Raw genomic sequence first — 16934 nt, forward strand, 5'->3', positions numbered from 1 at the left:
TATTAATAGAATGCAATTCACAATTTTTGTGCATATGTTGCTTTTTTTTTGCTGCGAAAAAAACGCATCGCGGTAAAAAAAGCAGCATGTTCATTCATTTTGCAGATAATCCCACAAGGGGACATGAACATACAACCCTTTCATTGCATTGATAATACACTGTATAATTTCGGTTGTACAGTACATCATCTAACCTTTGAGGGTGTGACTGCCTGCCTATCAGGACCCATCCCCAGCAACATCCGATTGTCTGATGGAGGTGTCAGACATGGAGGCCATTGTCAGCATCTTGATGCCATAGCAACAATCGGCACCTCCCGTCTCCCCCACAGCTTGTGCCATCCATCAGACATAACTCTATACCCGATTGTCGGAAATCACCTGAAATCTGGACGTACAGTTGAGTCCATTTATGGGAAGGGGTGAAACAGTGTTTCAGGAGAACATGCAGAGAATGTCTATGTCTGCCTCTAACTCCTCCTCTTCCTCCATAGAACTTTATAAGCACCAACTGCCATCTTCTATCTCAGTAATGGGAAAGTCTGCATTTAACGGTCAGGTCTTTTATCAATATCTAACTGCATACCTTAAAAAGCGCAAACAACTCTTCCAGCTCATCAACAGTAAATGCGGTGTCAGTCACAATAGTGCGGACCTAAGGATGCAGACAGAAATCCATTATCAAGCGTTATTTGCCCACAGCACAGCTCCACATTATAATGGCACATTACTTGTACAGAGAGCTGCATTGAAAGCAATCTCTAAAGATTCCCATTACACAGCTCCTTTATAAAGCATTATTTCTCCAATCAACTCACACTTCTCTAAGATGAAGTCTGTGCTCACATTTCTAAATTTGCTGCAATAATGCAGCAAATTCAGACATGACCAGAACATGGTGGCAGTGTCTAATATCATCATCTATGGCTTCAAGTGATTGTCCGGGATTTTCAAAAAGTTAAAATGTGTTTTTTTGGCAATTAAGTCACATCCATTGGTCAAATAATTGCAACAGCTATCAACTGGTCATGTCCCATATATGCAAGTGACACTGCTGAGGCCAATGATGCTGCAGAGGGACAGGAGTCATCACTGGAAGACCAGTCGGGATTAGAAGAGCAGAAGCGCTGCAGTAGAGGGGCTTGTGAACAGGAAAATGATGGAGAATTTCTTTATGGAAAGTTATATCAGCAAGAGGTGTTCGATTTTGGGGAATTCATTAAAGAAGCTTTAAGGTGGCCAATAATTCATTCCTAAAATTCATGTACAGGGCACATGTACAGACCATAACTGCTGAAAACCTGCCTTCACTATGTACAGGGTGGAGCGCGGTAATTTGCTGATTTGGGAATGAAATAAAAAAATTATGATCATTAGAAAAATTTATTTTATATTTTAATTATACTGAACAGTAATGGAATTTTTAAATTACATGGCTTTAAATAGTGTATCTGGCAAATGTCGACCTTCGCTATCCACACACTGCTGCATACGTTTTCTGAAGTTTTCATGAACTCTAACAAGCATGTCCACTGGTATTCTGCCAATTTCAGCTTCAATATTGTTCCTTAGGTCTTCCAAGGTGTTGGGACGGTTGATATACACCTTAGACTTCAGGTAACCCCAAAGGAAAAAATCGCATGGGGCTAAATCTGGTGAGCGTGCTGGCCAGTTCACATCTCCCCTCAAAGAGATAAGCCGTCCAGGAAACATTTGCCTCAAACAATTCATGGTAACCCTCGCTGTGTGTGCAGTGGCACCATCCTGTTGGAACCATGTATCCTCTAGTTCCATTGCCTCAAGAGCCGGATGAAAATAATCCTGTATCATAGACAAGTACCGTTCGGAGTTCACAGTTATGGCACGACCATTATCCTGAAAAAAGTAAGGACCAATGATGCCTACTCGTGATATGGCGCACCACACAGTGACGCGGTCCGAATGCAGAGGTCTCTCGTGAACTTCTCTGGGGTTTGTTTCTCTCCAGTAACGCATATTTTGTTTGTTTACACACCCACTGAGGTGAAAACGTGCCTCATCAGAAAAAAACACAATTGCGTCACGGGGTATCGTTGCTAACATGTCTTCACAAGAGGTCCGCCGTGTCAAATAGTCCCATGCTGACAAATGTTGGACCACGCACATTTTATACGGGTGAAAATTCAGTTCATCATGAAGAATCCGGTGGAGAGAACGTCTTGAAATGCCAAGAGCAAATGATTGCTTCCGAGCAGAGCGTTTCGGAGATTGCAGTACTGCTGCTCTAACTCTCTCGATGTTTTGTGGTGTTGTAATCCTTCTCTCAGGTCCCCTTCGTACACATGACACATTCCCTGCTGTTCTGAATGCATTCACCCAATTTACAATTGATTGCCGTCCAGGAACACGTCCGCGTGGAGGAACAGCGAATTGTAAACGAAAAGCACGCTGCACTGCAATGATCGAGTGGGCATTTGAAAAATACGCTTCAACACAAAATGACCTCTCCTCACGTGGCCACTGCATGATGGCAACTGAAAGGCAGAGGAATACAAATCTCCCATCAGCCACTGTAAGCCACACCCACTCTCCCCTCTCTTCGACCGACAGTGCCGCCACAGCATGCAGTGCAAAAAAGCAAATTACCGCACTAGTTAGTCGAAGAGGACCATGACTTCAGGGTTTAGAGGAGGAATAGTGGCTGTGGATTCAGAGGTGACTGATGAGGACAATCCAAGCCCTGAAGGCTCGCCCACGTACGTAACATAAGTAACTAGAGTGGTCAGGACAGTAGATACCACTTGTGCCTTGAACACAGTTCGCTTTCTTTTTGCCTCAAAGATTCTCCTAATATTATTATTCTGAATAATAATGAACATTATAAATACCATCTCATAAGATGACTTGGGGCATATTGACATCTGTATCCCCTCTATAAAAAGTTATAATAAAGAGATGGTGTAAGAAACCGCTTTCGTTTTGATGGACATGGCCCATCCATGCAGTGTCCCACCCTCTAGTCACTACTCATACTGTCTGGTGCAGGCTGGTCACCGATTGTCTCAGGATTGGACAACCACCAAGAACGCTACATGCCGTTGACACTACCTATTGTAGCTGTGGCGTGGCCCGAACTAAGACTGCTCATTACTGCCCTTCAAGAGAAGGAGCAGATTAAGCCTGCCAGGTTCACACGGTCAGTATTAGGTCAGTATTTTACATCAGTATTTGTAAGTCAAACCAGGAGTGGGTGATAAATACAGAAGTGGTGACGTGTTTCTATTATACTTTTCCTCTGATTGTTCCACTCCTGGTTTTGGCTACAAATACTGAGGTAAAATACTGACCAAATACTGATCATGTAAACGTGGCTCAACGCTGACTGCACAGTTAGAGATGTCAGCGACCTCCACCCTCAAACTCAACAGCGCAGGTTAGTTGAAGTGAAGATTTGAAGCCCAACCATACCCTGTAGAATTTGTTGCTGGATCCTTGTTGCATCACTGTCAGTTCGGAGCTCAAGCAAGTAAACGGTCTCCGATTGCCATCATCACAACAAACTGACTGAGGGTTCCCTACCAAATTCAGCACAGTCTTTAATTGAAAAGTTGGAAGGTCTCAGTCAACTAGAAGTGACATTGGGATGGGTATCCTCAATCAGTTAGGGATGACTGAGCGCCCCCTTCTCCCACCAGCCATATTACCCATAACCAAATGAGGGCCCTCAATCAGTTATTACTTTTGGGCCATACATGTTTTATGGAAAACTATGTATGAAGAGGTGATGAAGAATGAAGGTGGCAAGTAAAAGCTCCCTTTTCATATCACTCATAAGGTCACAGCTGATTGAGGGCTCTTCTTTCAGCCCCCATCACTGTAAGTGGGTACATCACACAATATATTTGCTGCAGAATTTCCGCAGTGAAAATTTCACAGCACTAATATTCACACTTAATTGTGCAGATATTGCTGCATTTACAAATGATGTGCATTTATCGCAGACTGCATTACAAAGGATTAAGTCTGCTGTGAATATTCACACCAGAAACAGACATACTGCTAATGTCAAATCTACAGCATTGGCCAATTAACACCTTGGGTGATTCCTATATTGCTGTATGATGGACCCCAAGAACGTTTCTGACGTGGACTCCATAAATTCCAGTCCGACACAGATTACATGGACAGTGATTTATCGGAATGTCCAGTTGTCACAACATGACAAACCCTCCAATGATAACGGTCTTGTGGATGACCAGAAACTACCATCAGCAACATGTAACCATCGAAAAAGCAACAGCTTACCACATTTCGCTTTGTAGTGTCCTCAAGAGTCTGTATCACCTTCAACCTTTGCTTAAACCTCATTTGTTCTATTAGATCTGCCCGTAAAGAGCCAAATTTCTACAAAGGGATAAAAATTTAGCAGACATTTTAGCAGTATATTAAATCTATTACAGTATTTGTCTATAAAGAGGACATCAGAAACTAATAACATACATTCCTCTTAAAAAACTGAAATATCAGTTGAGCGATACACCAGTAAGATCTGGTAAGTTAGGTCTTGGGTCCCAGACCTATATTGTGTCTTTTTGTTTATTGACTTCATTGTCTATTATATTCATACAATTTTGTTTCCTGTTATTAGACAGGTAAGAGAATACTAGGGAGAGGCTACAAGCGGGGGCGCCATTATCGTGACCCTAGGGTGCCAACCACCGCGGCTTATGATGGGATCGTTATTAGGGCAAGATCCCACCTATAGGATCCACACAGGTATTAGGACCATCCTTCAGATTTAATTCTCAGTTCTGGGAATGGGACTTATTGTGTCTTAAATTCACTGGATTATTTGTTAGGTGTTTAATATGGGTATTTTTTATACATACTTAATAAAGAATGCTTTTTAAAGGGAATTTATGTTATCAGTATCTTAAATCCATGTAATATTGTATTCATGTATTAGCATGAAGGACAAGACACAAGTGACATCTGGTGGACAATCAAGAAATCGACAACTTTTTCTTGACGTCATTGTAGATTTTCAAAACTGAAATAAAATATATATATAATAAGTAGAATCACTTTTAATAGTTTCTTTGTACATATGTATATAATGTGTCACAGTGCAGTCCTGTGATCTGACCCATGTAATGTTACGCATTATGGTTCCTATCACACTGAATCTTGAGCAGAGCGCTTACATGAGTTCTCTAACAAAGTAGGATCCACAATGTTATTGGTAGGGCGCATGTACGTACCTGATAGGAGGAGGCAATGAGGGTGAAAATGTCCACTTCAGGGTATGGTTCCACATCATCGGTGACCAGAGAATGCAGGTGAGGGATTGGGGGTAATGTGCTGTCTTTATTACTCACACTATCTAGATACCTTAAAAAAAAATTAAAAAAATACAGGTCTCAAAATAGAAAACTTTGTAATCACAATGATGATTTAAATAACTGCAGCAAGTCCCCTAATAATGAAACTATACACATATCGATGTGCGACAAACAAACATACATATATATATATTCTACATTCACACTGAAGGCATCAAAACTATGAATTAACACATGTGGAATTATATAGTCAACAAAAAGGTGTGAAAACTGAAATTATGTCTTATGTTCTAGGTTCTTCAAAGTAGCCACCTTTTGCTTTGATGACTGCTTTGCACACTCTTGGCATTCTCTTGATGAGCTTCAAGAGGTAGTCACCGGGAATGGTTTTCACTTCACAGGTGTGCCCTGTCAGGTTTAATAAGTGGGATTTCTTGCCTTATAAATGGGGTTGGGACCATCAGTTGTGTTTGTGCAGAAATCTGGTGGATGCACAGCTGATAGTCCTACTGAATAGACTGTTAGAATTTGTATTATGGCAAGAAAAAAGCAGCTAAGTAAAGAAAAACGAGTGGCCATTATTACTTTAAGAAATGAAAGGGAACCTGTCACCCCGACAGTACTGCAGTGCGCAGGCGCCGGAAAGGTCAGAGAGGCCCGGCGCCTGCGCATTGCAGTACTTTGCTCTGCCCTCAACAGGGCAGACAAAGTACGCCTGCGCCGGAGCCGTGGCTGAAGATCAGAAGAGGACGTTTTGGAATGAAGATGGGAGGCGCCGCAGTGGACCAGAGACGCCCATCCGACCGGACCAGCAGCGGGACCGCCCCTTGGTGAGTATAATCTAACCTCTTTTTCTCCTCTTTCAGGTAACATCGGGGGCTTATCTACAGCATTACAGAATGCTGTAGATAAGCCCCTGATGCCGGTGGGCTTACCTCACCCGCGATTTTCGGGGTGACAGGTTCCCTTGAAGGTCAGTCAATCCGAAAAATTGGGAAAACTTTGAAAGTGTCTCCAAGTGCAGTGGCAAAAACCATCAAGCGCTACAAAGAAACTTGCTCTCATGTGGACCGCTCCTGGAAAGGAAGACCAAGAGTCACCTCTGTTGGGGATTTATTCAAAATAGAAGGCACACTGAACCAGCATGGCTACCACAGCATCTAGCAGCAGCATGCTATTCCATCCGGTTTGCGTTTATTTGGACCATCATTTATTTTTCAACAGGACTATGACCCCAAACACACCTCCAGGCTGTGTAAGGGCTATTTGACCAAGAAGGAGAGTGATGGGGTGCTACGTCAGCTGGCCTCGCCTCCACAGTCACCAGACCTGAACCCAATCGAGATGGTTTGGGGTGAGCTGGACCGCAGAGGGAAGCCAAAAGGGCCAACAAGTGCTAAGCATCTCTGGGAACTCCTTCAAGATTGTTGGAAGACCATTCCTGGTGACTACCTCTTGAAGCTCATCAAGTGAATGCAGAGAGTGTGCAAAGCAGTCATCAAAGCAAAAGGTGGCTTCCTTGAAGAACCTAGAACATAAGACATAATTTCAGTTGTTTCACACCCTTGTCACTCCTGATCCAAAGCGGTCATTTTAGATTTATAAAAGAAAGAAAGAAAAAACCAGAGACTCGTATTTCTAGTAATTTCTAGACTTAGGAACATTCACGTCAGTCTTCCTCCATTGGTTTTTACTTCGTGCTGCAGCAATGAGCATGTCACAGTGAACACTGCAGCCAATCACTGGCTGCAGGGGCTTACCACTGTTTCCAATAAAGGACTGCAGCGGTCAGATGTCTGTGTTGGGATGTTATCACTGTAGCAGGAAGTACAGTCTGTCAGAGAATTGGGCAGCTTTTGAATGGGAGAAGCAGTGGATTGGGGAATTTAACATGTTTCAAGCCATCCTAAACATTTAGTAAACACTTTAGAATAATAATATAAAATGTTATATATAAATTTGCCATAGAAGCTCTTTAATTTTATACTGCGTAACTGTTAGAACATAGGTAAAAACTACAAACAAGAGAATGTATCATACTTTCCAAGCACGGTCATGGCTTCTCCATCATCTTTACAGTTGAGCAGCTTGTCGACATTGGCCTCTAATACAGAAAGTGCGAGCTGAAATATAACCTTGATGCCTTCATAGAAGAAACAATCCACCACCACCACAGCACTTTCAAAGGGCATCACACTTAGGAAAAGTGTAAGAAACCAAGAAAGCGAAATGGTGGAAATCACCCCCAAGTCTTGCATACAGTCATAAAGCTGAGGCACATAATCGTGAGCCAACTCTTCAAACACTCCTTGATCCACGAGAGCTCCTGGGGAAAATAAGAAACAACAAAAATGGAATAGATGTAACTCCAGTCCATGGTTGCTGACATTTACTGCACAACTACATTTATAATCGGGACGATAATTTGGGTGAAAATACCATGCGATGCATGACATGATCATACCAATGAGAGCAAGATCAGAGGCAGCATTTTCAATTACATATACTATACAGAATAAAGTATTGGGACACAGCTCTTAATGAATTCATGGGCTTTTTCAGTGCCATTGCCACCACTACAATCCAGCCGTAGCCTTAGCCCTGCTATGAGTCTATAGCAGTGTTCCCCAACTCCGGTCCTCAAGAGCCACCAACAGGTCATGTTTTCAGGATTTCCTTAGTAGTGCACAGGTAATAATTGCATCACCTGCACAGGCAAGCATTCACTTACCTGTGTAATACTAAGGAAATCCTCAAAACATGACCTGTTGGTGGCTCTTGAGGACAGGAGTTGGGGACCACTGGTCTACAGTAACATTTGAGAAGGAATGACTTGTTCCGCAGAGCCCAGTTAGTTCATAAAATTTCGAAACACAAAGTTACAGAGCAGGGTCATCAAATGCATAAAAGTCACCAGACTCCTCTGACTCCGTAACTGCAGACACCAATCCTCCTCAGACATTAACATCAGACCAAAAACTGTGCGCTGGAAGCTTCATCACATGGATTTCCATGGCCGAGACGTTACATGTAAGCCTTACATCAACCACAATGCCAAACAGCAATGGAGTTTTGTAAAGCCGCTTTCACAGGACTATGGAGCAGTGGAAATGTGTGCTGTCAATTGACAATTCACACTTCTCTATCTGTCAGCTGATGTAAGCGATAGGGCACTGGCGAATACCAAAAGAAAGTTACCTGACTGACTAAAGTTTAATGGAGGAGGGACAATGCAATGGTACCGTTTTTCAGGGCTTGGTCGAGGTCCCGTACTACCAGTGAAAGGACATATTAATGCTTGAGCATATCTAAATACTGGAAATCTCACATTTTGGATAACTCGATCGATGTAGGAACAGTTTAAAGGAAAGCCATTTTCTTTTTACCATGACTGTGCCCAGCATTGTAGGGGGAGCTTGGCATGGAAGAACATGACTGGCTGCACAGGGCCCTGACTAGGATTAGGAGTCAGGCCGTCTTGTCCAAAATCAGTGTCCAACCTAAAATTACACACAGACACAATCCAAAATCTTGTAGAAAGCCTTCCCAGAAGAGTGGAAACTGTTATTTGTGCTACGTGAGGACCAACTCCATATTAATGGCTATGGATGTAAAACAGGATGTCATGAAAGCCCCTGCGCATGTAATGTGTAGTTGTCTCAATACTTTGCCCCTGATTATGTGGGTAGGGCATATCCTTGGTACAACCTATGCAGCAGCACAAGGGCACAAATCAAATTTCAAAGCAGTTTCGGTCATAGACAGAACTATCGGTCTGCATATACTCTTCTTGAACAGGGGCCCTTTTCTGTGGTGTCCACTCCTGCGCTCTGGATTGCACATCAGGACACCACACGCCACGGCCTGAATACCAGGATACCACAGCTAAGGTGAAATCCCTATACTTTACCCCACCAGGGACCATCAGCACCTTATGGACAAGCCCAGCACACAAGAAATGACTTTGTGCACAAGACTCGGGACCAGGTTGAAACGTTACGCAGCATCTACAATTTGCACTTTATGCTTGCTATCTCCACTTGAAGTTTGAGTGCAGCGAATTTACCTAACTAGATGTACCTTGGGGGGGGTGGGGGGTGGGGGGGCAAACAACTTTGGGTATACCAGCCAGTGACATATTGTAATTAGAAAGGATATAGATCAAAATAAATACAAAGTAATAATCTTAGTACCCACCAACCACCCTGGTATTGTAGTAATCAGGAAGCATGCGTTCACAAAGGGCCACCAGCAGCCAGAAGGCTTCTTCTTCCTTGGCGTACAGAAGTAGTACTGAGGTAACAATATTCATTGCCTGCATAGATGAAAACACTAATATTATTTATTTTCATGTATTTCTACATGATCATACATTGGTATTTAATGCCAAAGTACCAGTGGAATGAGGTTTAAAGTAACATTCCAACGTTTGCTTTGCCCATATAGAATATAGTGACTCTTGTGTGTGCCCGTTTTAGTTGATGTGCCATTTGCAAGTTGGATTCTTTCCTCGCCTTTAATATGGCATCAATAAGGCAGACTACAGTTCCCATGAATGAATGGAGCATAGGATGAGAATACGCACTGCCACTTCATTCAGATGGTGGCCAAAAGTGCCACATTTTGGTGATTGATGAAGGTCTCAGTAGTCAAACCCCATCAATCTAGAATTTATTTCCTATTTTCTGGTTAGTTGATAATTTCCCATGTATTTCCTATGTTCTGTCTTCAGGAGTTCATCCTCCTGATGATTGACAGTTTGGACCAGCGACCTAGTTGCACTGCTGGCCCCAGCTTTGTGCTCTCCTTATTGCAATGCAGTATCGGAGGAGGGCAGGGACATTGAAGCTGCCCAATCAGTGATCCAACTAGCTTCTCAGCAGCCTTTCCAAGCTTTATGGCAAATAGCTTGTAAGTGCTGTACTCCTTATCTAGGAGAAAAGCAACCGCTGATAGACTGTGAAGATGTCTGGTAGCCTAGACAATGAGGAGAAAACAGAGAATGGGGAGAATTTAATTGCAAAGTTGCTTGTTTTTCCAAGCACTATGCAATTTTACCCATTTCTGAAGATGATATGAACCATGGTTTGGGATCACATGACTGACACCATGTAATACAGCATGTGTTTTTTTTATTACAAAACCTATTTATTTTTCAAATGTACCCATGAATACTTGGAAAATGCTAAAAGAGATTTCTGCCCAGATATTTCCTATGTAGTGGCGATGCGAGGAAATTTAGTATTTCATGGCATCTATTCAATTGAAATGCATCCACCGTACTGTATGTAACCAAGAGAGTAGTTCTGCTGTAGCTCATAGGAGAGGGCCTTGGCAGGGGATTTACCCCCTTGCCCAATGACAGATAGTCCCCCTTATAGCCAGCACGGTGGCTCAGTGGATAGCACAGCAGCCTTGCAGCGCTGGAGTCCTGGGTTCAAATCCCACCAAGGACAACATCTGCAAGGAATTTGTATGTTCTCTCCGTGTTTGTGTGGGTTTCCTCCAGGTTCTCCGGTTTCCTCCCACATTCCAAAGACATACTGATAGGGAATATAGATTGTGAGCCTCAACGGGGACAGTGATGATAATGTGTGCAAACTGTAAAGCGCTGCGGAATATGTTAGCGCTATATAAAAATAAAGATTACTATTATTATTTATAGGGTATATTGACAGTTTAAGGGGATGGTTTTGCAAAAAGTATGCTTTTTATTATATGAGGTAGGTAAAATTAACAGCAAAAAAAAAGGATTAAAAAACTGCATGAAATATACCATGCTACAGAGGAAAAAATCTTATAAAAAGCCTTCAGAAGTGGGTCATGGGCTTTATTGTTTGCAGTAAGATTCTGCTGCAGTCATCCAATTCATAGGAAAGTGAACCATAGAGGAAACCAGAAGGCGGCATAAACTGCTGACTGTTCCACAATGACACCCACAGAAGACTCTTGATACCAGCTTTTACATTTTGCATACAATTATGGCAAGTCCGTGGAAACAATGAATAAACTCATTATTGAATTGGGCAACAACATACTGTATATTCAAATGTCATAAAATTATCTTTACATGAGTTCATCTGTTATTTAACTGCCGGGATGTAGGAAGATGTAGGAAGTTTTGCCTTGATCAGTAAAGTTTTGTTTTGTCCTCTAGATTTAATACTATGGCAAACCATGGAATTATAGATCATGTTGTGTTAGTAAATATCATCCATACAACCTATTCAGAAATCCCATCTGAACTAAGAAATGCATCAAAACCCTAATAAAATTGGATTAGACTAGACAAGTTATCGATAATCCCAAAGTTTTTTTTTGTTTTTTTTTATAACCCCCTCTATTTTCACATTTTGAACTAATCTTTACCCCTAAAACTCATCACCCCTTAGACACTGCAGGGAAAAATTGTTTGTATGCCGTTTATGGAGGCCCTCGCTGTTCTTGGTCACTACTAGATGCCAGTTGTAGAGAACGCTAATCATTAATCTAATCCCGGCTTTCTAAGATTAAAGGGTAATTCAGGTCTCAAAAATGTAAATTATTATTTGTGTAATGAAAAGTTCTACAATTTTTCAATAACCATTTTGAAAGATCTCTGCTTGGTATCACTCTATATCAGTGGTCCCAAACCTTTCTTACTTGGAGAGCGACATTCAGCTTTGAGAGGGGGTCGTTAGCCAAATCCAGAACTCAGCCTCCCACCTCAAAGTAGCAACACACAAAACCCCCATTACCAGTACAATGACAACCAAAGCTTTCCCACAGAGATCACTCCGGGGCAGTATACTTATTTATATCCAGGGGTTCCCACCTTACCCAGATTCAGTATTCTAGCATCCAGCGCCCTCCCCCCATATTATCATCTCCTGCTTCACAGGCGGTACATCCTACCTCCAGATCACTATACTTAATGTATCTCTCCACTAACAAGACCAGTAAATGTGCACCCAGATCGGCTCACAGAAGTCATCATCTGGAGACCTGCTCTTCATAGGAGTTTGCTAGTCCTGGTGCTAATGCGGCAATATAGTACACAGATGTGAGCCACACATCACAGGCCCGCGAGCTACACGTGGCTCCCAACCAAAGACTCTATACATCCGGTGGTAGTGGCACAAACACATGACCACAACTGTGTGAAAACATTACTATGGCCAGCAGTTGGCTGCAGAGGTCACATCTATCCATCTGCCAGAAGAGGATGCATGGAGACCATGAGTATTGGAGCAACACTAGGAGTGGCGATGGACTGGTTGGCGAATATACAAAATGCTGCAAGTGCTCAAATTTTTGGTATAAGAACATGTACAAGAGCATTGGAAAGCAGTCCCTTTGTTTACTATGAGGACAGAAAATGATTGGATATTTGCAATATGCTGTGTGATGTAGATGGTGCCCAAAATTCTGGTTTTCTTTCTCAATGTCACACGATTCTCAATTTAGAACTGGGCTGTACATGGTCAAGAATAAAAGGAGTCATCTATGGTGGCTTTCAGACTTGTTGGGTAACGTATAAGAACTTACCTGACAATATCCGATGTTTGGATTTCTAAAAGCATAAGCGGTGAGGACTCTCCTCAAGGCAGAAATGCCAATTTCATTTTGGAATGCCGGATGCTCCGGGAGGGAACGGTGCAAATCTCTCTCAATCTCCTCTGTGGCAAGGTTGTACTGACCCATAGACTTCTCAACCAGCTCCTCGTAATAACCGGGATGTGTTGCCATTTCATTAATCGCTCCTGATAACAGAAAATAAATTATAAAAAGTATGTGTCATCAAGCTTAAATATCCAGGCACAGTGCTCACCACCTACCAGAGAAGAGAAGCCACAGCTCTCCTCGCATGCTTTCTGGGATGCCTTTCAGTACAAGGTCTCTTGTTTTCTGAGTGCGGTACATACAAATACCTTGCCCATATTCTGCAAAGTGAATCTTCCAAGCTTGCTCCTTAAGAAATTCTTTGGCCTTTGAAGACAAAATAAAGTTCTCACTATTTAGTATAAAAGATGTCTACCTTAAGTCATTAGTTTCACAAATCCAAATAGAAATCTTAAAGAAGATCTGCCATGTTGATGGTCTGATAACTTATAGAGACATAAAGGAAAAGGATATCTCTGAAGTAGTGATGAGCGAATAGCATTGTTGCTCGGGTCTCCCCGAACATGCTTGGATGGTCTCAGAGTATTTGTTAGTGCTCGGAGATTTAGTTTTCCTCACCTCAGCTGCATGATTTACGGCTGCTAGACAGGCTGAATACATGTGAGGAATGCCTGTTTGTTAGGGAATTCCCACATGTATTCAGGCTGTCCAGCAGCCATAAATCATGCAGCTGAGGCAACAAAAACTAAATCTCTGAGCACTAACAAATAATCGGGAGACCACCCGAGCAACAATGCTATTCGCTCATCACTACTCTGAAGTCTTTGCTCTCAGACCATGTGTTTCATCATGAGGGTCCCAAAAGTAAGAACACTATACAAGCCAACAATGCTTCTCTGGCTGTGCAGGAAATACGTCCTGGTGATGCAGTCCATCAGTAATCGTCATCATTAGAACCAGTCCAATGCATATTATCGAGTTGACCTTACAAATTCTTATGCTTGAGGTGGCAGTTGCTCCTTCTACTCTTCAGACCTGCCATGTCAGTCTATGGATTACCATTAAAAAAGGGCTTTATAAAATGTATTGGTAGCACTCAGGTAAAAATGTGACACTGTTCTAATGTCATTGGAATAGTGACATAATTGACTTAAATGTTCATTTGATTTCTTTATTGTGTTACAAGAGAGACAACACAGCGCTCTAAATATGGAAGTCAGAGGCAGTGCAATATCAGACAGACCGCACTCATCTTCTCATATCTATCCATAGCATGTCACATTAGGCTGATTAAATAAGATACAGACATTGTAATAAGTCAGTCACTTGCCAGGGGCTCACATCTTCAGCACATTCTCGTTGTCCTCTGGCGGTGTAACCCATTACTATTTAGGACAATGTCAATTTCATAGCTGGGATCCCCAATTTCCCAGGAGCTCACTTCAAGCACCCCCAAACAGTGGCTCCTGTCAGGGGAAATCATAGTACTACATGGAGGACTTCCAAGTAACACTAAGGCTGGCTAAACATTGCCAGGATAGGAGCCACATGTACAGAGCCACTATGCATTCTGGCTCATGAAAGGGTCTCGAGCAGGCCAGCTCCATCTAGGATGTCTACATGCTCTATTAGGGCATGTAGATCAGCATGTTTTTTTAGGAGACACCCTCTAGAATAGTGGCATGATAATTCTTGCATGCATGTGGTTTAAAGATCAAATTTCTATATCAGAACTTCTGGTTTACTCTAGATTTTCCAGTGTAAAGGCATGTAAAAGATGGTTGTTAAGATGCCTGCAAGTTTATTCACAGTATTTAAAATTATGGATATTTACCTGCAGTTGGTGTCTACCCTTGGATAAAAGGATAGATTTCCAAGAAAATGTAATGTTACTAAAATGAGGTTAGTATCACATCCAGATTGCCCAGTCGCCACGCCCTGATCGTAGCCCAATGTGGCGCGCCCCATCCTCACCTGAGGTGTAACAATCGCGCCTCAGACCTTAGCTTTCCTGACTTGCTAAAATAACTAGCAGCTGTAAAGTATGGAATATATTCAGTGTAATAAACTGCAGACAATGAGACTATTAATTTGTGCACACAATTATGATACTTATTCTGTCACCATTACAGCAGGAAACCATTAAGTGACTCATATTCTTCATACACCTATGGCCTGATTGAGAATGTAGGCCTCATTAAAACAAGTTATCTAACCAGTATGACAACACTAGTGATGAGAGTCGTCAATCCACGTTCTGCACCCAGAAGTGTCTGCAGTATTTATGCAGTGTCAGTGCTCTGCGGCCACTTACCAATTTCGGATTGAATTCCTCGGGTGACCTCCTACGATACATGGTCATTAAAGTTTGCGTGGCTGTTGGAGCGCTGTTGCCATTAAGGTTAACATGACGGTCCCCATCAGCTTCAACTCGCAGTCTCTGATGAGGACTGCAGGAAACAAACCCGGTGGCCCTGGAGTCAGGCTGTAGAAAAACAAATGGGACATATTACTATGTATGCAGTTGGATACATACCTTCATCACACCAACTGGAATGTCCATTAATGGGCAATAGAACAGTAGTATAAGCAACAGAAAAGGGTCCCTGTGCAAAGACAATATAGGGACTTTCTGCAGTCCAAGAGTTCATCATAATGCACAATTCCACCGGCTCTGGAGGTAGTAATGGGCCCTCTTACCCCTTTGGTTACTGTGTGGATGCCCCAATGATATATCCACTCCTGAGCATAAGACTAATAAAAGTATAATAAGATTGTACGGTATTTATATTGGAAAAAATGGCAAGGAGAATATGGTTCCAATGACTAGGAATTGTAATAAATGTGATCACGCTGTACGGTATATTGTTAAAAAAAAAAAAAGTCTTTGGATAACAGAATGAGTAACCCCAGTAGATCAGTATTTGTCCGGCTCATTCACGTACTGTACCTCCTCTTCTATGCTGCTGTTGCTTCCAAAAATATCCTTGTCAAAGTACATTTTCAGGGTAGTTTGCTGCAGGAAATCAGATATTCTCTGCACAAGAAAGTCTCGGTCCTTCAAATTGGCAAAGAGGAATGTCATTCTGTTCTTGGTGCTGATAGACAATGGGCTGGGCAGGACACTGGAGCTGTCAGCCTTCTCAACAATGGTCACCTACACAAAGGCAAAACATTCATGTACTTCAGAAAGACGACGGCAACGATGTGCAGCAGACTGCTAGAGCGACAAACTCTGTTCTCAATGGTTATCACCGAAAGAATAAAATACAATGTTAAAATCTTCAACAAGTTCTCAGTTTTTTCCTTTTTTAATAAATAGCACAAAATGTATCTGCCTCACACTCGGGGTACTTTCACATTGTGTTTAGGGACACAATCAATGGCCCTGTCTGGGCTGACGTCCAAACCCCCCGCAAAACTGGATTTTAGACCGTAATGGTGCCGGGAGAGAGAACGTGCGCGCTGACGTGCACCATTTTCAGGAATACACGCCTACTGATGATGATGAGGGTGCGGGAAAAGCCAATAAGCTAAATTACTTTTTTTCATCAGTATTTACATAAGAAAATCCCATGGCAGACACTATGATCAGTGATAACAGAAATTCCCCATTAAGTGTCACCTGCTTAACCCAGCAGGAAGTACGGCGGCGTCTAAAAAAAAAAATCACTAAAATTGACAAATCTCTGGGCCCGGATGGGATACACCCTCGGGTACTGCAGGAATTAAGTACAGTCATTGATAGACCATTATTTTTAATCTTTAAAGAGTCTATGATAACAGGGTCTGTACCACAGGACTGGCGTATAGCAAATGTGGTGCCAATATTCAAAAAGGGGACAAAAACTGAACTCGGAAATTATAGGCCAGTAAGCTTAACCTCTACTGTGGGTAAAATCCTGGAGGGCATTCTAAGGGATGCTATACTGGAGTATCTGAAGAGGAATAACCTCATGACCCAGTATCAGCACGGGTTTACTAGGGACCGTTCATGTGAGACTAATTTGA

At 42.3% G+C, this 16934-nt stretch overlaps 1 protein-coding gene across 2 annotated transcripts in view; it reads right to left on the bottom strand.

The window, feature by feature from the left end:
* The window catches only part of TBC1D9 (TBC1 domain family member 9), a 74835-nt gene that overhangs the window by 12373 nt on the left and 45528 nt on the right, over positions 1–16934 (bottom strand). For both annotated transcript variants that reach the window (XM_069743984.1, XM_069743983.1), the window contains exons 7-15: positions 15874–16080; positions 15238–15408; positions 13139–13289; positions 12849–13063; positions 9519–9636; positions 7362–7647; positions 5241–5370; positions 4285–4383; positions 587–655 (exon numbers count right to left, since the gene is read on the bottom strand). In XM_069743984.1, the coding sequence (XP_069600085.1) occupies positions 587–655; positions 4285–4383; positions 5241–5370; positions 7362–7647; positions 9519–9636; positions 12849–13063; positions 13139–13289; positions 15238–15408; positions 15874–16080 (1446 nt within the window). The remainder of the gene's footprint in view (positions 1–586; positions 656–4284; positions 4384–5240; positions 5371–7361; positions 7648–9518; positions 9637–12848; positions 13064–13138; positions 13290–15237; positions 15409–15873; positions 16081–16934) is intronic.

This window comes from Ranitomeya imitator, chromosome 1 (genome assembly GCF_032444005.1).
Source record: "Ranitomeya imitator isolate aRanImi1 chromosome 1, aRanImi1.pri, whole genome shotgun sequence".
Lineage (NCBI taxonomy): Eukaryota > Metazoa > Chordata > Amphibia > Anura > Dendrobatidae > Ranitomeya > Ranitomeya imitator.